The following is an 18,387-nucleotide window of genomic DNA, read 5'->3' as shown; positions in this document are numbered from 1 at the left end:
TTTAAAGTTTTTTTGACCCCCCCAAATTTTTTTTTTGTAAAAAAAAAACTCTAGCAAACGCAGAAAAACACGGGAAACCGCTGCTAAACGTGGCAAAACGCACCTAAAACGCTAATGCAAAAATGCTAAAAAAACCCTGAAAAAATGTGACTTTATCAAAACACCCCCCCAGTGTGCATGAGGACTAAAGCTGAAAACAATGATAGATCAAAAAATGAAATAAAAAAGCAGCTCACCTTCACATTTAACGGTTCAAACGGGACCAGATAAGAGCCGCCCCTTTGTTGCGTCGGTTCCTGTGATTGGGTGAATTGTGCGCTGACCTCTCATCTCTCCCTTTTGTTTCCACAGAACCGTTGGAATCTCGCTGCAGCCCCCAGAAGCAGACGGTATGTACAAACAATTAAGCGCCGGCATTATTCACGGTAGTTTTAGTCATTCTAATGAGCGACTCCGGCTTCCTTCGAGAGGATCAGATAATTTCCCGCCCTGCTGGAACTAGGGGGCCAAGCCCAACCCCTGAAAAACACCCCCACACCATAATCCCCCCTCCACCAAACTTTACACTTGGTACAATGCAGTCAGGCAAGTACCGTTCTCCTGGCAAATGCTGAACCCAGACATGTCCATCAGATTGCCAGACAGAGAAGTGTGATTGGTCACTCCAGAGAACACGTCTCCTCTGCTCCAGAGTCCAGTGGCGGCGTGCTTTACACCACGGCGTCCGACGCTTTGCATTGCACTTGGTGATGGAAGGCTTGGATGCAGCTGCTCGGCCATGGAAACCCATTCCATGAAGCTCTCTACGCACTGTTGTTGGGCTCATCTGAAGGCCACACCAAGTTTGGAGGTCTTTAGCTATTGGCTCTGCAGACAGTTGGTGACTTCTGCGCACTGTGCGCTTCAGCATGCACTGACCCCGCCCTGTCATGTGACGCGGCCTACCACTCGGTGGCTGAGTGGCTGTTGTTCCCAGTTGCTTCCACTTTGTTATAATCCCACTAACAGTTGAGCGTGGAATATTTAGTAGCCAGGAAATGTCACGGATGGACTTATTGCCCAGGTGGCCACCTATCACAGGACCACGCTTGGAGTCACTGAGCTCCTGAGAGCGAACCATTCTTTCACCAATGTTTGTAGAAGCCGTCTGCATGCCTAGGGGCTTGATTGTATACATCTGTGTCCATGGAGGGGATTGGAGCACCTGAATCACATGACTGGGAGGGAATTGGAACACCTGAATCACATGATTGGGAGGGGATTGGAACACCTGAATCACGTGATTGGGAGGGGATTGGAACACCTGAATCACGTGATTGGGAGGGGATTGGAGCACCTGAATCACGTGATTGGGAGGGGATTGGAACACCTGAATCACGTGATTGGGAGGGGATTGGAACACCTGAATCACGTGATTGGGAGGGGATTGGAACACCTGAATCACGTGATTGGGAGGGGATTGGAACACCTGAATCACATGATTGGGAGGGGATTGGAGCACCTGAATCACATGATTGGGAGGGGATTGGGACGACTGAATCACGTGATTGGGAGGGGATTGGAACAACTGAATCACATGATTGGGAGGGGATTGGAGCACCTGAATCACATGATTGGGAGGGGATTGGAGCACCTGAATCACATGATTGGGAGGGGATTGGGACGACTGAATCACACGATTGGGAGGGGATTGGAACAACTGAATCACATGATTGGGAGGGGATTGGAGCACCTGAATCACATGATTGGGAGGGGATTGGAACACCTGAATCACATGATTGGGAGGGGATTGGAGCACCTGAATCACATGATTGGGAGGGGATTGGAGCACCTGAATCACATGATTGGGAGGGGATTGGAACAACTGAATCACATGATTGGGAGGGGATTGGAGTACCTGAATCACATGATTGGGTGGGGATTGGATCACCTGAATCACATGATTGGGAGGGCAGGGACAATTCTTTTGGCAACATACAGAGGCCTCAGTTCTCTACATAGGACATCTGAAGTGTTTTCTCTGATTGGCTGAATCAGTTTTCATTTTTTATATAAAGAAACCTGAAGTGTGACCTCTGGTGGGCATTCTGAGAGCAGCTGCTGGAGGCAGAATAGAATAGCCCAGATTCACCCATCCGTGACGATTTCTTCTGTTCAGCCCACAGGATGAACATGTCTAAGGCTGGCCATACATGGGTCGAAATTCGACCAATTTTTCGTACGAAAATCAGACCTAAGAATAATTGGCCGATTTTCGCTCTGTTAGTGGGGTCAATGGCACCGGACGATTTTCGTGGCCCCTCCCCTTTTCGGTGATCGGGCATGTTGGATAATACGTGAATATTGATCGATTTTTAGACTCAATGACGGTCAAATCGTACGATTATTTTTCCAAAAAGAATATGTGCATGAGCCGTGACCTGGAAGGAACAGAAGTTTCACCTGTTATATGGGGCGAACTTTACGACTTAATTGGCTGACTTTCGAAATCATTGATGGGACCATGGGATTACCGAGCGAACAACTCTTTCGTTTTTCGGACGAAAAATCAGCCAATATGGCCTGCATTAGGCCAGGTCCACCCCTGTGCAGTTTGCATTTGAGCCGTTTCTGCATTGCGTTTTGCACCTGCATTTTGTTACGTGTTTTTACCACGCTTTTGATGCGTTTTTTTTTCATTTTTAAAGATTTTTCTTGTTGCTAGGCAGATTTAACACGAATAAAAAATGCCACAAAAATGCACTACATGCTTTTCTGCAGCATTCCCATTGAAGTCTATAGAACCAAAAATGCTACTTTTTGCATTCAAAAAAGTCCCTGACCTCTTCCAAAAAACGCACCGGGGTGAAAACGCTGAGATGTGAACCTGTCCCAGAGGAAATCATGTGAAATTGACTGTACTGCGTTTCTGCAAAACGCTGCGGAAAACACTTAGGTGTGAACTGGGGGGTAAGGCGAGGTTCACAGCTGTGCGGGTGATTGCGGCTGTGAATTAAAAACACCCAAAAACGCAGGATTTACCGCATTTTACAGCGTTTTTCCACGTTTACCAGCAATAGAGAGTTTTTACAGCTATAAAAACTCCTCTAGAAAGTCATGTTAAAAATTAAAAAGTTTTTCCGCATTTTTTAGGGTATTTTGCATTAGCGTTTAGCCGCGTTTTACCACATTTGCGTTTCTTTTTTTTTTACACAAAAAAATAAATAAGTAAACTCTCAAAAATGCTGGTTAACCTTATTTTTCCACCTTTGCATTTCTTTTGCATTTTTTACAAAACATCAAAAGCGTAAATATATAAAAATAAATAACACTGCAACAAAAAATATTAAAATAAAATAAAAAAAATTATTAAATATATAAGTCCCACTCCAAATTGATAGCGAAAAAATATTATATAATTAAAAAATATAATAAATCAAAAATATATTCATGAATTCATATTTTTTATTTTGAATTTTGATTTATTATATTTTTTATTTATATAATATTTTTTCACTATCAATTTGGAGTGGGACTTAGATATTTCATATTTTTTTATTTTATTTTAATATTTTTTGTTGCAGTGTTATTTATTTATTTATTTTTATATATTCGCGCTGTTTTGATGTTTTGTATATTTTTTCTGTGTTTTTTGCACTGATGAGCAGCAGCATTTATTTGTGTATTTGGTACATAATTTGCACAAGTTTTCACACTGGTGATTTGTGTTTAAAATACTTTTGGATTTTTTACACACACACAAAAAAATCTCCCAAAAAACGGTGGTTTACCACATTTTTCCACGTTGGCGTTTCTTTTGCGGTTTTTACATACACACAAAAATAAAATCTCCCAAAAAAGCTGGTTTACCGCATTTTTCCGCATTTGCATTTCTTTGCATTTTTTCCACAAAAATAAATAGATAAATAATCTCCCAAAAACGCTGGTTTACCGCATTTGTGTTTCTGTTGCGGTTTTTACACAAATAAATAAATAATCTTCTAAAAACGCTGGTTTACCGCACTTTTCCACGTTTGCGTTTCTTTGCGGTTTTTACTAAAAAATAAATAAATAATCTCCCAAAAACGCTGGTTTACTGGATTTTTACGCATTTTTGTTTCTTTGTGGTTTTTACTAAAAAATAAATAAATAATCTCCCAAAAACGCTGGTTTACTGGATTTTTACGCATTTTCGTTTCTTTGTGGTTTTTACACAAAAATAAATAAATAATCTCCCAAAAACGCTGGTTTACCGCATTTTTCCGCATTAGCATTTCTTTTGCGTTTTTTACATAAAAAGACTCCCAAAAATGGGAGTCCATTTTTCCACATTTGCTTTTCGTTGCGTTTTTTTATATACAAAAAAATAAATAAATAATTTCCCAAAAACGCTGGTTTACCGCATTTTTCCACATTTGCTTTTCGTTGCGTTTTTTTATATACAAAAAAAAATAATTACCCAAAAATGCTGGTTTACTGCATTTGCGTCTCTTTGCATTTTTACACAACAATTAATAATAAATGATATCCCAAAAATGCTGGTTTACCGCATTTTTCCGTGTTTGCGTTTTTTTTTTTGCCTTTTTTACACACAAAAAAATACATTAAAAATCTCCCAAAAACTATGTTTTAGCATTTTTTCCTCATTTGCGTTTCTTTGCGTTTTTTTACACAAAAAATTAAAACCTCCCCAAAATGCAGGTTTTACAGCGTTTTTCCGCATTTACCAGCAATAGAGCATTTTTACAGCTAAAACCTGTTTAGCCGCATTTTCCCACTTTTGCTTCTCTTAGCGTTTTTTTTTTTTCATATACAAAAAATAAATAAATAAGTAAACTCTCAAAAACGCTGGCTTACTGCGTTTTTCCACATTTGCGCTTTTTTGCGTTTTTTTAACACAAAAAATAAAGAATCTCCCAAGAACCGCTGGTTTACCTCATTTTTCCGCGTTTGCCTTTCTTTGCGTTTTTTTTTACACAAAAAAATAAATAAAAAATTCCCAAAAATGTTGGTTTACCGCATTTTTACACGTATGCGTTTCTTATGAGTTTTTTTACACACAAAAAAAATCTCCCAAAAACGCTGGTTTGCGCGAAAACGTTTTTGAGATTCAAGCGTTCTGCGTCAGGCGACTTGGAGTGGAGAGGTGAACCGTCTCCATAGAGGAATATTGATTTTTAGTTTTTTCTCCCTGAACATTTTGGAGCTTCGAGAATCGCGCTACAAAATGCTCACGTGTGAATGGGGCCCTATTTCTCTTTGGTTGGAGTTGCGCTTTGATGAACTCGATGAACCCCGATGAGATGCTGGAACAAAGCACAGGATTCTGGGTAACCCCTCCCTGTTTTGATTCCCCAGGTGAAGCGAAGCCCCCCAAGCAGCAAATTTCCCTAACAGACGTGGGGACGGAGGAGTTCTTCCAGAAGCTGACCACACAGATCACAGAAATGGTTTCCGCCAAGATCAGCCAAGGTATGTCTGATTTACAGAAGATCCAGCGTTCCTCGTGGGCGGTCCTTCCTTTGCTTTTTCCTTTCCCCAGAATACATGGATGGTCTGCAATGTACAAATATGGCGGTCACATGGCAGACAGCTTCCCTGGTGGAGCTTTAACCCCTCGCCCTCCTGAGGATTCCCCCCCCCTTTTTTTGCGTTACTTTAACTGACAATTGCACCGTCGTGCAACGTTGCGCCTGGAACTGACTTTGACACCAATACAGTGATCAGTTTTTGCGTTACGGCACTGCGATACTTTTATTGACAATTGCGAAGTCGCGCAAAGTCCAAATTAAATTTACGTCCTTTTTTCCCACGAATTGAGCTTTCTTTCGGTGGTATTTGATTGCCTGTGCGTTTTTTATTTTTTCGCTATAAACAAAAAAAACACAATTTTGAGAAAAATAAACAATATTTTTGACTTTTTGCTATTAAACATGTCCAGTAAAAAATTTAAAAATAAAATCAAGTTTCGTCATAAATTACTTTAACTGACAATTGCGCGGTCGTGCAATGCTGCGCCCGAATGAAATTTATGTCCTTTTTTTCTCACAAATTGAGCTTTCTTTCGGTGGTATTTGATCGCCTGTGCGGTTTTTATTTTATGCGCTATAAACAAAAAAAATTACAATTTTGCGAACAAAAAACAATATTTTGGAATTTTTGCTATTAAACATGTCCAGTAACAAAAATGTAAAAAATCAAATTTCGTCATAAATTTCGTCTTTGCTAAAAAAAAAAAATCCCAGTATGTGTAAATTAATTGGTTTACGTGAAAGTTATAGCGTCTAGAAATGGCGGTATAGATACTGGGATTTTTTTTTTTTAGACTAGTAATGGCGGCGATCAGAGACTTATAGCAGGACTGCGGCGGCCATTCTGACACTGGTGGGGGGGGAACTGACTTGGTGTCACTGACATCCCCAGTGACACCAATGCAGTGATCAGTTTTTGCGTTACTTTAACCATTAGCCGTTTGGCGGCTTCAGAAGTTCTTCGGCATTCCTGGTGCACGCCAAATGTGCAGTTTGCGCTAATGCAGAGTGGCGCAGCGGCGCGATCTGTCACCGGCCATGTACCTCGGACACGGCCGATGACAGATCTGAGTACCGTCCCCCTTGCTGGTACCATGTGACCTGCTGTGACCAATCACAGCAGGTCACATGACAGTTGTATACAATGGATGGCTTCATTCATGATGCCATCCATTGTATACTAGTGCCTAGCTGTGAATGGTCACAGCTAATCACATGCACATGTCATGTGATTAGCTGTGATTAAATCACAGCTAAGCACAAAAAAAAAAAACCTGAATGAATCGATTTCATTCAGGTAAATGCTTGCTTATAGCAAAGTAATTCTTTGCTATAAGCAAATTGTGTAAAAAAAAAAAAAAAAAAATACTGATCACTTCCCAAAAGTAGTACAATGTTACTATGGTAACATTGTACTACTTTGGTTATAATAAAATATGAAAAAAAAATCTTAAAAAAAATAAAAAAAATGTAATAAAAAATTAAAAATAATAAAAAAATAAAGAAAAATAAAAAAAATATATATATATTTTTTTTTTTCATACTGTCACCAGTCAGTGTCCCTGTTCACCGCCATGCCAGTTATATGATGACGCTGTACTGCACTGGTGACAGTATGTAAAAAAAAATAGTGAAAATAATTTTTTTAATTTTTTAATTTTCCGAAAAATTATGACAAAAAACTTCAAAAAACTCGCCATTCCTCTTATGAAGTACGTCGGACTGTCTACTCTGCAAAAAGGGGTCATTTGGGGATATCTGTACTGTCCTGACATTTGGGGGGATATCTGTACTGTCCTGACATTTGGGGGATATCTGTACTGTCCTGACATTTGGGGGATATCTGTACTGTCCTGACATTTGGGGGATATCTGTACTGTCCTGACATTTGGGGGATATCTGTACTGTTCTGACATTTGGGGGATATCTGTACTGTTCTGACATTCTTGGACCTCAAGAAATTAGATTGGCTGTCAGTACTTCAGGATTGATCAATATTCAGATCTATACCATAGTTTGTGAACTCTATAACTTTCCTACAAACTAAATAATACATCCTAATTTGGGTTATTTTCACCAAAGACATGTAGCAGAATACATCTCGGCCTAAATTTATGAAGAACAATTATTTATTTGTAAACTTTTATAACAGAAACAAAGAAAAACGTGTTTTTTTTCAAACGTTTTGTTTTTTTTTTGTTAATTTAGCAAAAAATAAAAACCCCAGCGGTGATTAAATACCAGCAAAAGAAAGCTCTAGTTATGTGAAGAAAATGATAAAATTTTAGTTTGGGTACAATGTTGTATGACCGCGCAATTGTCATTCAAAGTGTGAGAGCGCTGAAACGTGAAAAATGGCCTGGGCAGGAAGGTGTAAAATTGCCCGGTATTGAAATGGTTAACTGTGCGGTTGGATCTTTGGATCTCATCTTGAGAGTTGACAGCAACAGATTCCAAATGCAAATAGCACACTTGAAATGAACTCTGGACCTTTTATCTGCTCATTGTAATTGGGATAATGAGGGAATAACACACACCTGGCCATGGAACAGCTGAGAAGCCAATTGTCCCATTACGTTTGGTCCCTTAACAAGTGGGAGGCACATATGCAAACTGTTGTAATTCCTACACCGTTCACCTGATTTGGATGTAAATACCCTCAAATTAAAAGCTGACAGTCTGCAGTTAAAGCACATCTTGTTCGTTTCATTTCAAATCCATTGTGGTGGTGTATAGAGCCAAAAATGTTAGAATTGTGTCGATGTCCCAATATTTATGGACCTGACTGTATATTTTATCTGACAACAAAATGAAAGAAAGAAAGTATATTTAAAAACGCAAAGCGCGTTTCAGCTGTATAAAAGAGCTCTATAAATAAAAAAGAAAAAAAAATCTTAGTTTTAAAAATGCACTTTTCTTGAATAAATGGCAGGGATGTGCTTTTATTATGGGCCGTAATGACATACCGCGTTATGACCACTAGATGGAGCTGAGGAGCATAGGAAATACAAGTGTCATTGCAGCAAGAGATACAATGTAACAACTCTAGAGAACACTAGACCAGGGGTGGGCAACTGTGGCCCTTCAGCTGTTGGTGAACTACAAGTCCCATCATGCCTCTGCCTTTGGGAGTCATGCTTGTAACTTTCAGTTTTGTAATGCCTTATGGGACTTGTAGTTCTACAACAGCTGGAAGGTCACAGTTTCCCACCCCTGCACTAGAGGGAATTAGTTAATAAAAGTAACAACTGGTTACATTTATTTGCTTATTCCCTCTAGTGTTCTCTAGAATATGTATTTTCTATGCTCCTCAGCTCCATCTAGTGACCATAATGTGGTATTTCACTATTGGCCATAGTAAAAAAAAAAAAAAAAAAATTGTTGAAGAAAATAAGTTAAAGAACATTTTTTTGCCCAGTTCATACAAAAAGAATGGACATGCCAATCCGCCATACAAGTGACTTTGCAATTGTTTTTTAAATACACCCCCTTAAGTTTAATTTTTTTTTTACTCCTGAACATAAAAATGTATTTACATATTTTAAAAAAATGTGATTCTAATATTTTGATTTATTAATTAATTTGATAATTAATTATTTCATATAGTTCATATATTAATATATATATATTATAATATTTAAAAAAAAATTTAAAAAAACCTTCCAAATCCTAATTATCAGGTCATTTTACCTACCAGCAAATTAAGTATTTAAAAACAAATATGAATGTAATATTTTGATTGATTAATGATGTATTTGATAATTAATTATTTTTTTATTTCAAATATTTAATTTTAATTGTTTTAATATTTAATATTAAATAGTTTATATTTTTAAATATTACTTAAAAAAAAAAAAAAAAAAAAAACCTTCCAAATCCTAGTTATCAATTCATTTTACCTACCAGCAAATGATGTATTTAAAAACAAATACGAATGTAATATTTTGATTTATTAATGATGTATTTGATAATTAATTATTTTTTTATTTTAAATATTTAATTTTGTTTTAATATTTAATATTAAATAGTTAATAGTTTTCAATATTATTTAACAAAAATCTTTCCAAATCCTAGTAATCAGGCTATTTTACCTATCAGCATGTCTTTTGGAAGAAAGACATGTTTTCATTTTTAATATTTAATAATTTTTTTTTTATATTTGTAATATTTAATATTAAATAGTTCATATTTTTAAATATTATTTAAAAAAAAATAAAAAAAAAACCTTCCAAATCCTAGTTATCAGGTCATTTTACCTACCAGCAAATGAAGTATTTAAAAACAAATACGAATGTAATATTTTGATTTATTAATGATGTATTTGATAATTAATTATTTTTTTTATTTTAAATATTTAATTTTAATTGTTTTAATATTTAATATTAAATAGTTAATAGTTTTCAATATTATTTAACAAAAATCCTTCCAAATCCTAGCAATTTGGCTATTTTACCTATCAGCATGTCTTTTGGAAGAAAGACATGTTTTCATTTTTAATATTTAATATTTTTTTTTTATATTTGTGATATTTAATATTAAATAGTTCATATTTTTTAAATATTGTTTAAAAAAATTAAAAAAAACCTTCCAAATCCTAATTATCAGGTCATTTTACCTACCAGCAAATGAAGTATTTAAAAACAAATATGAATGTAATATTTTGATTTATTAATGATGTATTTGATAATTAATTATTTTTTTATTTTCAAATATTTAATTTTAATTGTTTTAATATTTAATATTAAATAGTTTATATTTTTAAATATTACTTAAAAAAAAAAAAAAAAAAACCTTCCAAATCCTAGTTATCAATTCATTTTACCTACCAGCAAATGAAGTATTTAAAAACAAATACGAATGTAATATTTTGATTTATTAATGATGTATTTGATAATTAATTATTTTTTTTATTTTAAATATTTAATTTTGTTTTAATATTTAATATTAAATAGTTAATAGTTTTCAATATTATTTAACAAAAATCTTTCCAAATCCTAGTAATCAGGCTATTTTACCTATCAGCATGTCTTTTGGAAGAAAGACATGTTTTCATTTTTAATATTTAATATTTTTTCTAATATTTGTAATATTTAATATTAAATAGTTCATATTTTTTAAATATTTAAAAAAAATTAAAAATAACCTTCCAAATCCTAGTTATCAGGTAATTTTACCTACCAGAAAATGAAGTATTTAAAAACAAATACGAATGTAATATTTTGATTTATTAATGATGTATTTGATAATTAATTATTTTTTTATTTTAAATATTTAATTTTAATTGTTTTATTAATTAATATTAAATAGTTAATAGTTTTCAATATTATTTAACAAAAATCCTTCCAAATCCTAGCAATCTGGCTATTTTACCTATCAGCATGTCTTTTGGAAGAAAGACATGTTTTCATTTTTAATATTTAATATTTTTTTAAATATTTGTAATATTAAATAGTTCATATGTTTAAATATTATAAAAAAAAAAATTCTTGAATTTTAAATGTTTTAATATTTAATATTAAATAGTTTATATTTTTAAATATTATTTTAAAAAAATAAAAAAAAACCTTCCAAATCCTAGTTATCAATTCATTTTACCTACCAGCAAATGAAGTATTTAAAAACAAATACGAATGTAATATTTTGATTTATTAATGATGTATTTGATGTTTAATTGTTTTTTTTTATTTTAAATATTTAATTTTAATTGTTTTAATATTTAATATTAAATAGTTAATAGTTTTCAATATTATTTAACAAAAATCCTTCCAAATCCTAGTAATCAGGCTATTTTACCTATCAGCATGTCTTTTGGAAGAAAGACATGTTTTAATTTTTAATATTTAATATTTTTTTAATATTTGTAATATTTAATATTAAATAGTTCATATTTTGTTAATATTATAAAAAAAAAAAGACTGTAAATCCCCATTAATAAACAATCGGAGTATTGTGTGCAGACGGTAGGATGATTCACCGCAGAACAAAATAACTTCTTTCCTTGGTCTTTATCTGTACGTTTCTCTGTTTATATCTAGCAGGAAATTCATCTTTGACTCAGGCTGTGAGAAATGCCAAGCGTTGCGCACGTGTTTGCGTCACGCCGAGTATCAGTGTAGCGGTTATGTGTTCTTAGTACAGAGACAGGAGAGGGAGAGCGTTGGCGGTTGAACCCGCGACAGTGTGATACATTATATATTGGTAATTTATACCCCGCGAGGCTCACCTGGAGGTTATCAGTATTCGGAGATTGGAGGAAGACGGAGATCCGTACCGCGCACCCCGTGCCGCGTGTTCCCGCTGAGAGCGCACATTAGTCAGCGCTCGGTACTCAATATGTACATATATTTACATTCTCAGCAGCTTCCCGGAACTCACAATTCTCTCCAACAAGATCGTTTTTATTTTACTAGAGGAAAGTTCTACTTATAAAGTACAGCGCCTAGAAAAAGTCTTCACACCCCTGAAATGTCCCCCATGTTGTCACGTTACAATGTATTCCCCCTCCCCCCTAAAATGTCCCCCATGTTGTCATGTTACAATGTATTCCCCCTCCCCCCCTGAAATGTCCCCCATGCTGTCATGGTACAATGTATTCCCCCTCCCCCCCCAAAATGTCCCCCATGTTGTCATGTTACAATGTATTCCCCCTCCCCCCTGAAATGTCCCCCATGTTGTCACGTTACAATGTATTCCCCCTCCCCCCTGAAATGTCCCCCATGTTGTCATGTTACAATGTATTCCCCCCTCCCCCTGAAATGTCCCCCATGTTGTCATGTTACAATGTATTCCCCCTCCCCCCTGAAATGTCCCCCATGTTGTCATGTTACAATGTATTCCCCCTCCCCCCTGAAATGTCCCCCATGTTGTCATGTTACAATGTATTCCCCCTCCCCCCTGAAATGTCCCCCATGTTGTCATGTTACAATGTATTCCCCTCCCCCTGAAATGTCCCCCATGTTGTCATGTTACAATGTATTCCCCCTCCCCCCTGAAATGTCCCCCATGTTGTCATGTTACAATGTATCCCCCCCCGTGTTGTCATGTTACAATGTATTCCCCTCCCCCCTGAAATGTCCCCCATGTTGTCATGTTACAATGTATTCCCCTCCCCCCTGAAATGTCCCCCATGTTGTCATGTTACAATGTATTCCCCCCTCCCCCCCTCATGTTGTCATGTTACAATGTATCCCCCCCCGTGTTGTCATGTTACAATGTATCCCCCCCCGTGTTGTCATGTTACAATGTATTTATTGGGATTGGATGTGATGGACACAAAGTGGCACATAATTGTGAAGTGGAAGGAAAATGAGAAATGGTTTCCAACACTTGTAATGTACAGCGCTGAGCGAACTATTGGCGCTTTATAAATACTGTATAATAATAATAATTTGTGACCAATAAATCTGTGAAAAGTGTGGTGTACATTTGTATTCAGCCCCCCGGAGTCAATACTTTATAGGACCCCCTTTGGCTGTTATTCCAGCTGCAAGTCTTTTTGGGGATGTCTCTTTGCACATCTAGAGAGGGACATTTCTGCCCATTCTTCTTTGCAGAATCCCTCAAGCTGTCAGATTGGATGGAGAGTGTCTGGGAACAGCAATTTTCAGGTCTGGCCACAGATTCTCCATTGGATTTGGGTCTGGACTGTGACTGGGCCATTCTAACACATGAAGATGCTTTGATCTGAACCATTCCATTGTAGCTCTGGCTGGATGTTTCGGGTCGTTGTCCTGCTGGAAGGTGAACCTCCGCCCCGGTCTCAGGTCTTTTGCAGACTCTAACAGGTTTTCTTCTAAGATTGCCCTGTATTTGGCTCCATCCATCTTCCCATCAACTCTGCCCAGCTTCCCTGTCCCTGCTAAAGAAAAGCATCCCCACCACATGATGCTGCCACCACCATGTTTCACGGTGGGGATGGTGTGTTCAGGGTGATGTGCAGTGTTAGTTTTCCGCCACACATAGCGTTTTGCTTTTAGGCCAAAAAGTTAAATTTTGGTCTCTTCTGACCAGAACCCCTTCTTCCACGTTTGCTGTGTCCCCCACATGGCTTCTCGCAAACTGCAAACAGGACATCTAATGGCTTTCTTCCAACAATGGCTTCTTCTTGTCACTGTTCCATAAAGGCCAGATTTGTGGAGTGACGACTAATAGTTGTCCTGAGGACAGATTCTCCCACCTGATCTGTGGATCTCTGCAGCTCCTCCAGAGTTCCCATGGGCCTCTTGGTTGCTTCTCTGATGAATGCTCTCCTTGCCCGGCCTGTCAGTTTAGGTGGACGGCCATGTCTTGGTAGGTTGGCAGTTGTGCCGTACTCTTTCCATTTTCGGATGATGGATTGAACAGTGCTCTGTGAGATGGTCAAAGCTTGGGAGATTTTTTTTTATAACCTAATCCTGCTTGAAACTTCTCCACAACTTTATCCATGACCTGTCTGGTGTGTTCCTTGGCTTTCATGATGCTGTTTGTTCACTAATGTTCTCTAACAAACCTCTGAGGGCTTCACAGAACAGCTGGATTTATACTGAGATCACATGACACACAGGGGGGACTCTATTTACTAATTAGGTGACTTCTGAAGGAAATTGGTTCCACTAGATTTTAGTTAGGGGTATCAGAGTAAAGGGGGCTGAATACAAATGTGCGCCACACTTTTCACAGATTTATTTGTAAAAAATGTTGAAAACCATTTCTCATTTTCCTTCCAATTCACAATTATGTGCCACGTTGTGTTGGTCTATCACATCAAATCCCGATAAAATACATTGACGTTTTTGGTTGTAAAATGTGGAAAATTTCAAGGGGTGTGAAGACTTTTTCAGGGCGCTGTATATCCTAACTTGAGAACAAAAATGGAATATATTGCAGCTAACCAGTCCTGAGATGTGGTGGCTGCATTAGTTTTATTTCTTTTTAGGCAAATCACATTTTCTGCAAGTACAGAAATATACTTGTTGATCCTGCCAGAAATCCAGTGTCCATTTCACTGACTGAATTGATATCTTAAAGCGGTTGTAAACCTTAGACATGAAATGTGAACAATCCAGAGCACTAATTATCATTTCTGTCTGCTGCCTGGTTCCTCTGCTGTTTGCACGAGTCACTTCTGACAGGTTTTCCTGACACCAAGAGAAAAAAGGTGACAGAGGAGGGAGCTCCAGTACACAGCCTGTGATTGACAGCCTCAGCTCTGTTCCTGTGTGCTGTGTGAAGGGGGCATGTCTCTTCCATCCGATCAGCTCACTGAGCTCTTTAGAGTGTAACTTCAGCTCCCCATCCCCTGCTTTCTGAACTCTCAAAAAAGCTATATAAAGTCTGCTCTTTGAACAGATGTAGAGAAGAGAATACTGCAGATAAACAGGTACAACTTATGTAAGAGGATTTGTTTCATCTCTGTGTATCACCTAGGATAGTCCCTTCACTGGGGATATGGAAGGGTTTACAACCACTTTAAAGTGCCACTCCAGGCAGAAAAAAATACCATTGCAGTGCTCCACCCCCCCCCCTCACTACAAGGGTTAAAAGAAAACTATGGTCACAGCCAGTGGTGTCGTGTGGGTGGGGCCACAGGGGTGATTGCCCTAAATTCTTAGGGGTGCAAAATTAGAGAGGATTTATGGTGAGAAGAAGTAGATTGGTCTGCCTCCATTCTGGTCCTGTCAGCGGAGCGCTCCCTCATAGGCTGTGTGGGCGGGTCCGGCTGGGTGGTTGTAGGCTGAAGTGGGCGGAGTTGATGTGACGCACTCCTGCTGAGGGTGTGGCAGTGCGCTGCTTGGTGCAGGTGAGGATGGCTCTGATCTCTCTTCTCCTTCCTCTCCTTCTTGGGACCACCACTAGCTGGCTTGCCATGCACTGGAACTCCTCCAACTACCAGTGAGCCTGGGAGAGAAGAGGGTATATGGAGTTGGGGTGCACAATAAAGGTGGTGGAGAGGTTGGGGGTGTACAATAGGGGGTATGGAGTTGGGGGGCACAATTAGGGGATGAAGGGAGCGGGGGTGAACAATGAGGGGATGAAGGGAGCGGGGGTGCAAAATGAGGGGATGAAAGGAGTTGGGGTCATAATGAGGCGATGAAGGGAGTTGGGGGGCACAATGAGGGGATGTAGGGAGTTGGGGGGCACAATGAGGGCATGAAGGGAGTGGGGGTGCACAGTGAGGAGATGAAGGCAGTGGGGATGCACAATGAGGGGATGAAGGGAGTGGGGGTGCACAATGAGGTGATGAAAGGAGTTGGGGGGCACAATGAGGGAATGAAGGGATCAGGGGTGCACAGTGAGAGGATGAAAGGAGTGGGGGTGCACAATGAGTGGATGAAGGGAGGGGGGTGCATAGTGAGAGGATGAAGGGAGTGGTGGTGCACAATAAGGGAATGAAGGGAGCAGGGGTGCACAATGATGGGGTGAAAGGAATTGAGGGGCATAATGAGGGGATGAAGGGAGTTGGGGGGGGCACAATGAGGGAATGAAGGGAGCAGGGGTGTACAGTGAGAGTGAAGGGAGTGGGGTGCGCAATGAGGGAATGAAGGGAGCAGGGGTGCACAGTGAGAGGATGAAGGGAGTGGGGGTGCACAAGGAGGGGATGAAGGGAGTGGGGGTGCACAGTGAGGGGATGAAGGGAGTGGGGGTGCACAGTGAGGGGATGAAGGGAGCACAGGTGCACAGTGAGAGGATGAAGGGAGTGGGGGTGCACAATGAGATAATGAAGGGAGTGGGGTGCAAAGTGAGGGGATGAAGGGAGTTGGGGGCACAATGACGGGATGAAAGCAGTGGGGGAGCACAATGAGGGGATGAAAGCAGTGGGGGAGCACAATGAGGGGATGAAAGCAGTGGGGGAGCACAATGAGGGGATGAAAGCAGTGCGGGAGCACAATGAGGGGATGAAAGCAGTGGGGGGGCACAATGAGGGGATGAAAGCAGTGGGGGGGGCACAATGAGGGGATGAAAGCAGAGGGGGGGGGCACAATGAGGGGATGAAAGCAGTGGGGGGGCACAATGAGGGGATGAAAGCAGTGGGGGGGCACAATGAGGGGATGAAAGCAGTGGGGGGGCACAATGAGGGGATGAAAGCAGTGGGGGGGGGGGCACAATGAGGGGTTACTCCTTGTAGGATAAAACCATAACCTGTTGAGTAAATGACAAAGTACACACTTGACACTTTTGGAGTTCATATGGTAGGGCCCCATCTTTAAATATGGAAACAAGCCAAGGAGAAGCATCCCAAACTTGTCATGCAGGCAGCACAGCCCTCCTCAAATCGGGGAATTCCAGCAGTACAACAACAAGAACAAAAAGGGCGCGAACATCTACTGCATTATCTTTAGGTACTTTATTGGTGAAATAGATGAGAACATACAAGCCCAGTAGGCTAAAGGCATTAGAGGTCACAGGCAAGAAGTGCGTTTGTCTCCTGTCCAGTACAACTGACAGATAAATGACACCATCAGCTGACACGTTTCGGGTGACTCTGGCCTCCTTCATCAGAGCAATCGATGCCTTTAGCCTACTGGGCTTGTGAGTATGGTTTTTTTTTAATCTATTTCACCAATAAAACACCCAAAGATAAGAGCTGGAAAAAAGAGGAAACAAAATGCATCACCGTAAAGGCTTCATTCTTGGTGTTGCACCCCCTCCCCCAATCCCCGCCACCCTAGACACTCACCCATTGTTCCCTGTGCCCTTCTGAAGGACTCTGGAAGTAGCTGCAGTATTAGTCTAATTTTTGGTTGCATCTTAAGTATAGAAAGTATTATGCCTTACCTGCAGGGGCGGACTGACCATTTGGAAACTCGGGCACTGCCCGAGGGCCCAGGGTCAGTAGGGGGCCCCATGAGATGCCCTTGGTACCTTTTTCATAGGCTTTTTTGAGTTTGGGCAAGGACACAGGGGCCCCATGATCCCTTATTGCCCGGGGGCCCCATGAGTTGTCAGTCCGCCCCTGCGTACCTGTATTCTACAAAAGTACAAATTAAAAAAGTTTTGGCTATACATACAATTTTAACCATATAGATATATATATATATGATGGTGCACATCAGAGGCGTCCCTAGGGTTGGTGTCACCCAATGCAGTAACACGTGGTGTCACCCTTCCAGAGAGGAAGGAGCGGTGCCAGGTGTAGCGGTAAAATGAGTATCCCTTGAATATATGTATCCCCTGAAGCAACTGCGCATGTGCCGGCTTCAGGCCGAAGAAGCCGATCTCCGACTTAATCACAGAGCTGCCACAGTTAACCCCTTCCAGGCTGCAAACCGCTGAAGCTGATCCCACAGATCACTATGGGTTGCAAGATCAGTTAACCCCATATAGGTTCAACCTATACGGGGTTAACTGATCTTGAAACCCATAGTGATGGTCAGGCAATGCTGGAGTGTGCAATGGCATATTGTGGGTTTTCAGCACCTAGGGCAAAGTGGCGGGGTCTCCCGGTGACATCATTGACCATGCATGGACATGGTCATATATGGTCAATGATGTTACATGGATCCTGTCCCCTTTGCTTTCATGACTGGTTATTCCCGGCCATGTAAGTTAACGGACCCAATGACATTACTAGTTGTTAAAGACTAGTCGGTGCCTGCATCCTTAACAACCATTGATAGCGGGAAATTGTCATGTACTTTATAATAGCAGTATTGTCCTGGTCAGGCTTGGAGACCAGTAGCTGTAGTAGTAGAGAGGTTCCCACCAATCAGATGGAACAGTACACAAGCAGGTCACCCTGGCAGATGACACAGGCTCACCCGAAGTGCGGGGTCTAAGCACTAACTGGTCTTCACCAGAGCTCCTGATGGTGAAGATGGGTTTAGCTACACGTTAGTACCAGGTTGAGGTCTTCAGGATCACCCCACCAGGAGTCTAGTGGCAGATATAGCAGGTAGGG

At 39.7% G+C, this 18,387-nt stretch overlaps 1 protein-coding gene across 34 annotated transcripts in view; it reads left to right on the top strand.

Annotated features, from left to right (window-relative positions):
- Positions 1–18,387, top strand: part of OBSCN (obscurin, cytoskeletal calmodulin and titin-interacting RhoGEF) — a 518,757-nt gene that overhangs the window by 419,093 nt on the left and 81,277 nt on the right. For all 34 annotated transcript variants that reach the window (XM_089660447.1, XM_089660452.1, XM_089660453.1 and 31 more), the window contains 2 exons: positions 352–389; positions 5,338–5,451. In XM_089660447.1, coding sequence (XP_089516573.1) covers positions 352–389; positions 5,338–5,451 — 152 coding nt within the window. The remainder of the gene's footprint in view (positions 1–351; positions 390–5,337; positions 5,452–18,387) is intronic.

This window comes from Staurois parvus, unplaced genomic scaffold, assembly GCF_062004578.1.
Source record: "Staurois parvus isolate SC_StPar_1 unplaced genomic scaffold, SC_StPar_1.0 ptg001245l, whole genome shotgun sequence".
NCBI classification, from domain to species: Eukaryota; Metazoa; Chordata; class Amphibia; order Anura; family Ranidae; genus Staurois; species Staurois parvus.
Note: the sequence above shows the minus strand (reverse complement) of the source record. Positions and strands in the feature narration are given on the sequence as shown.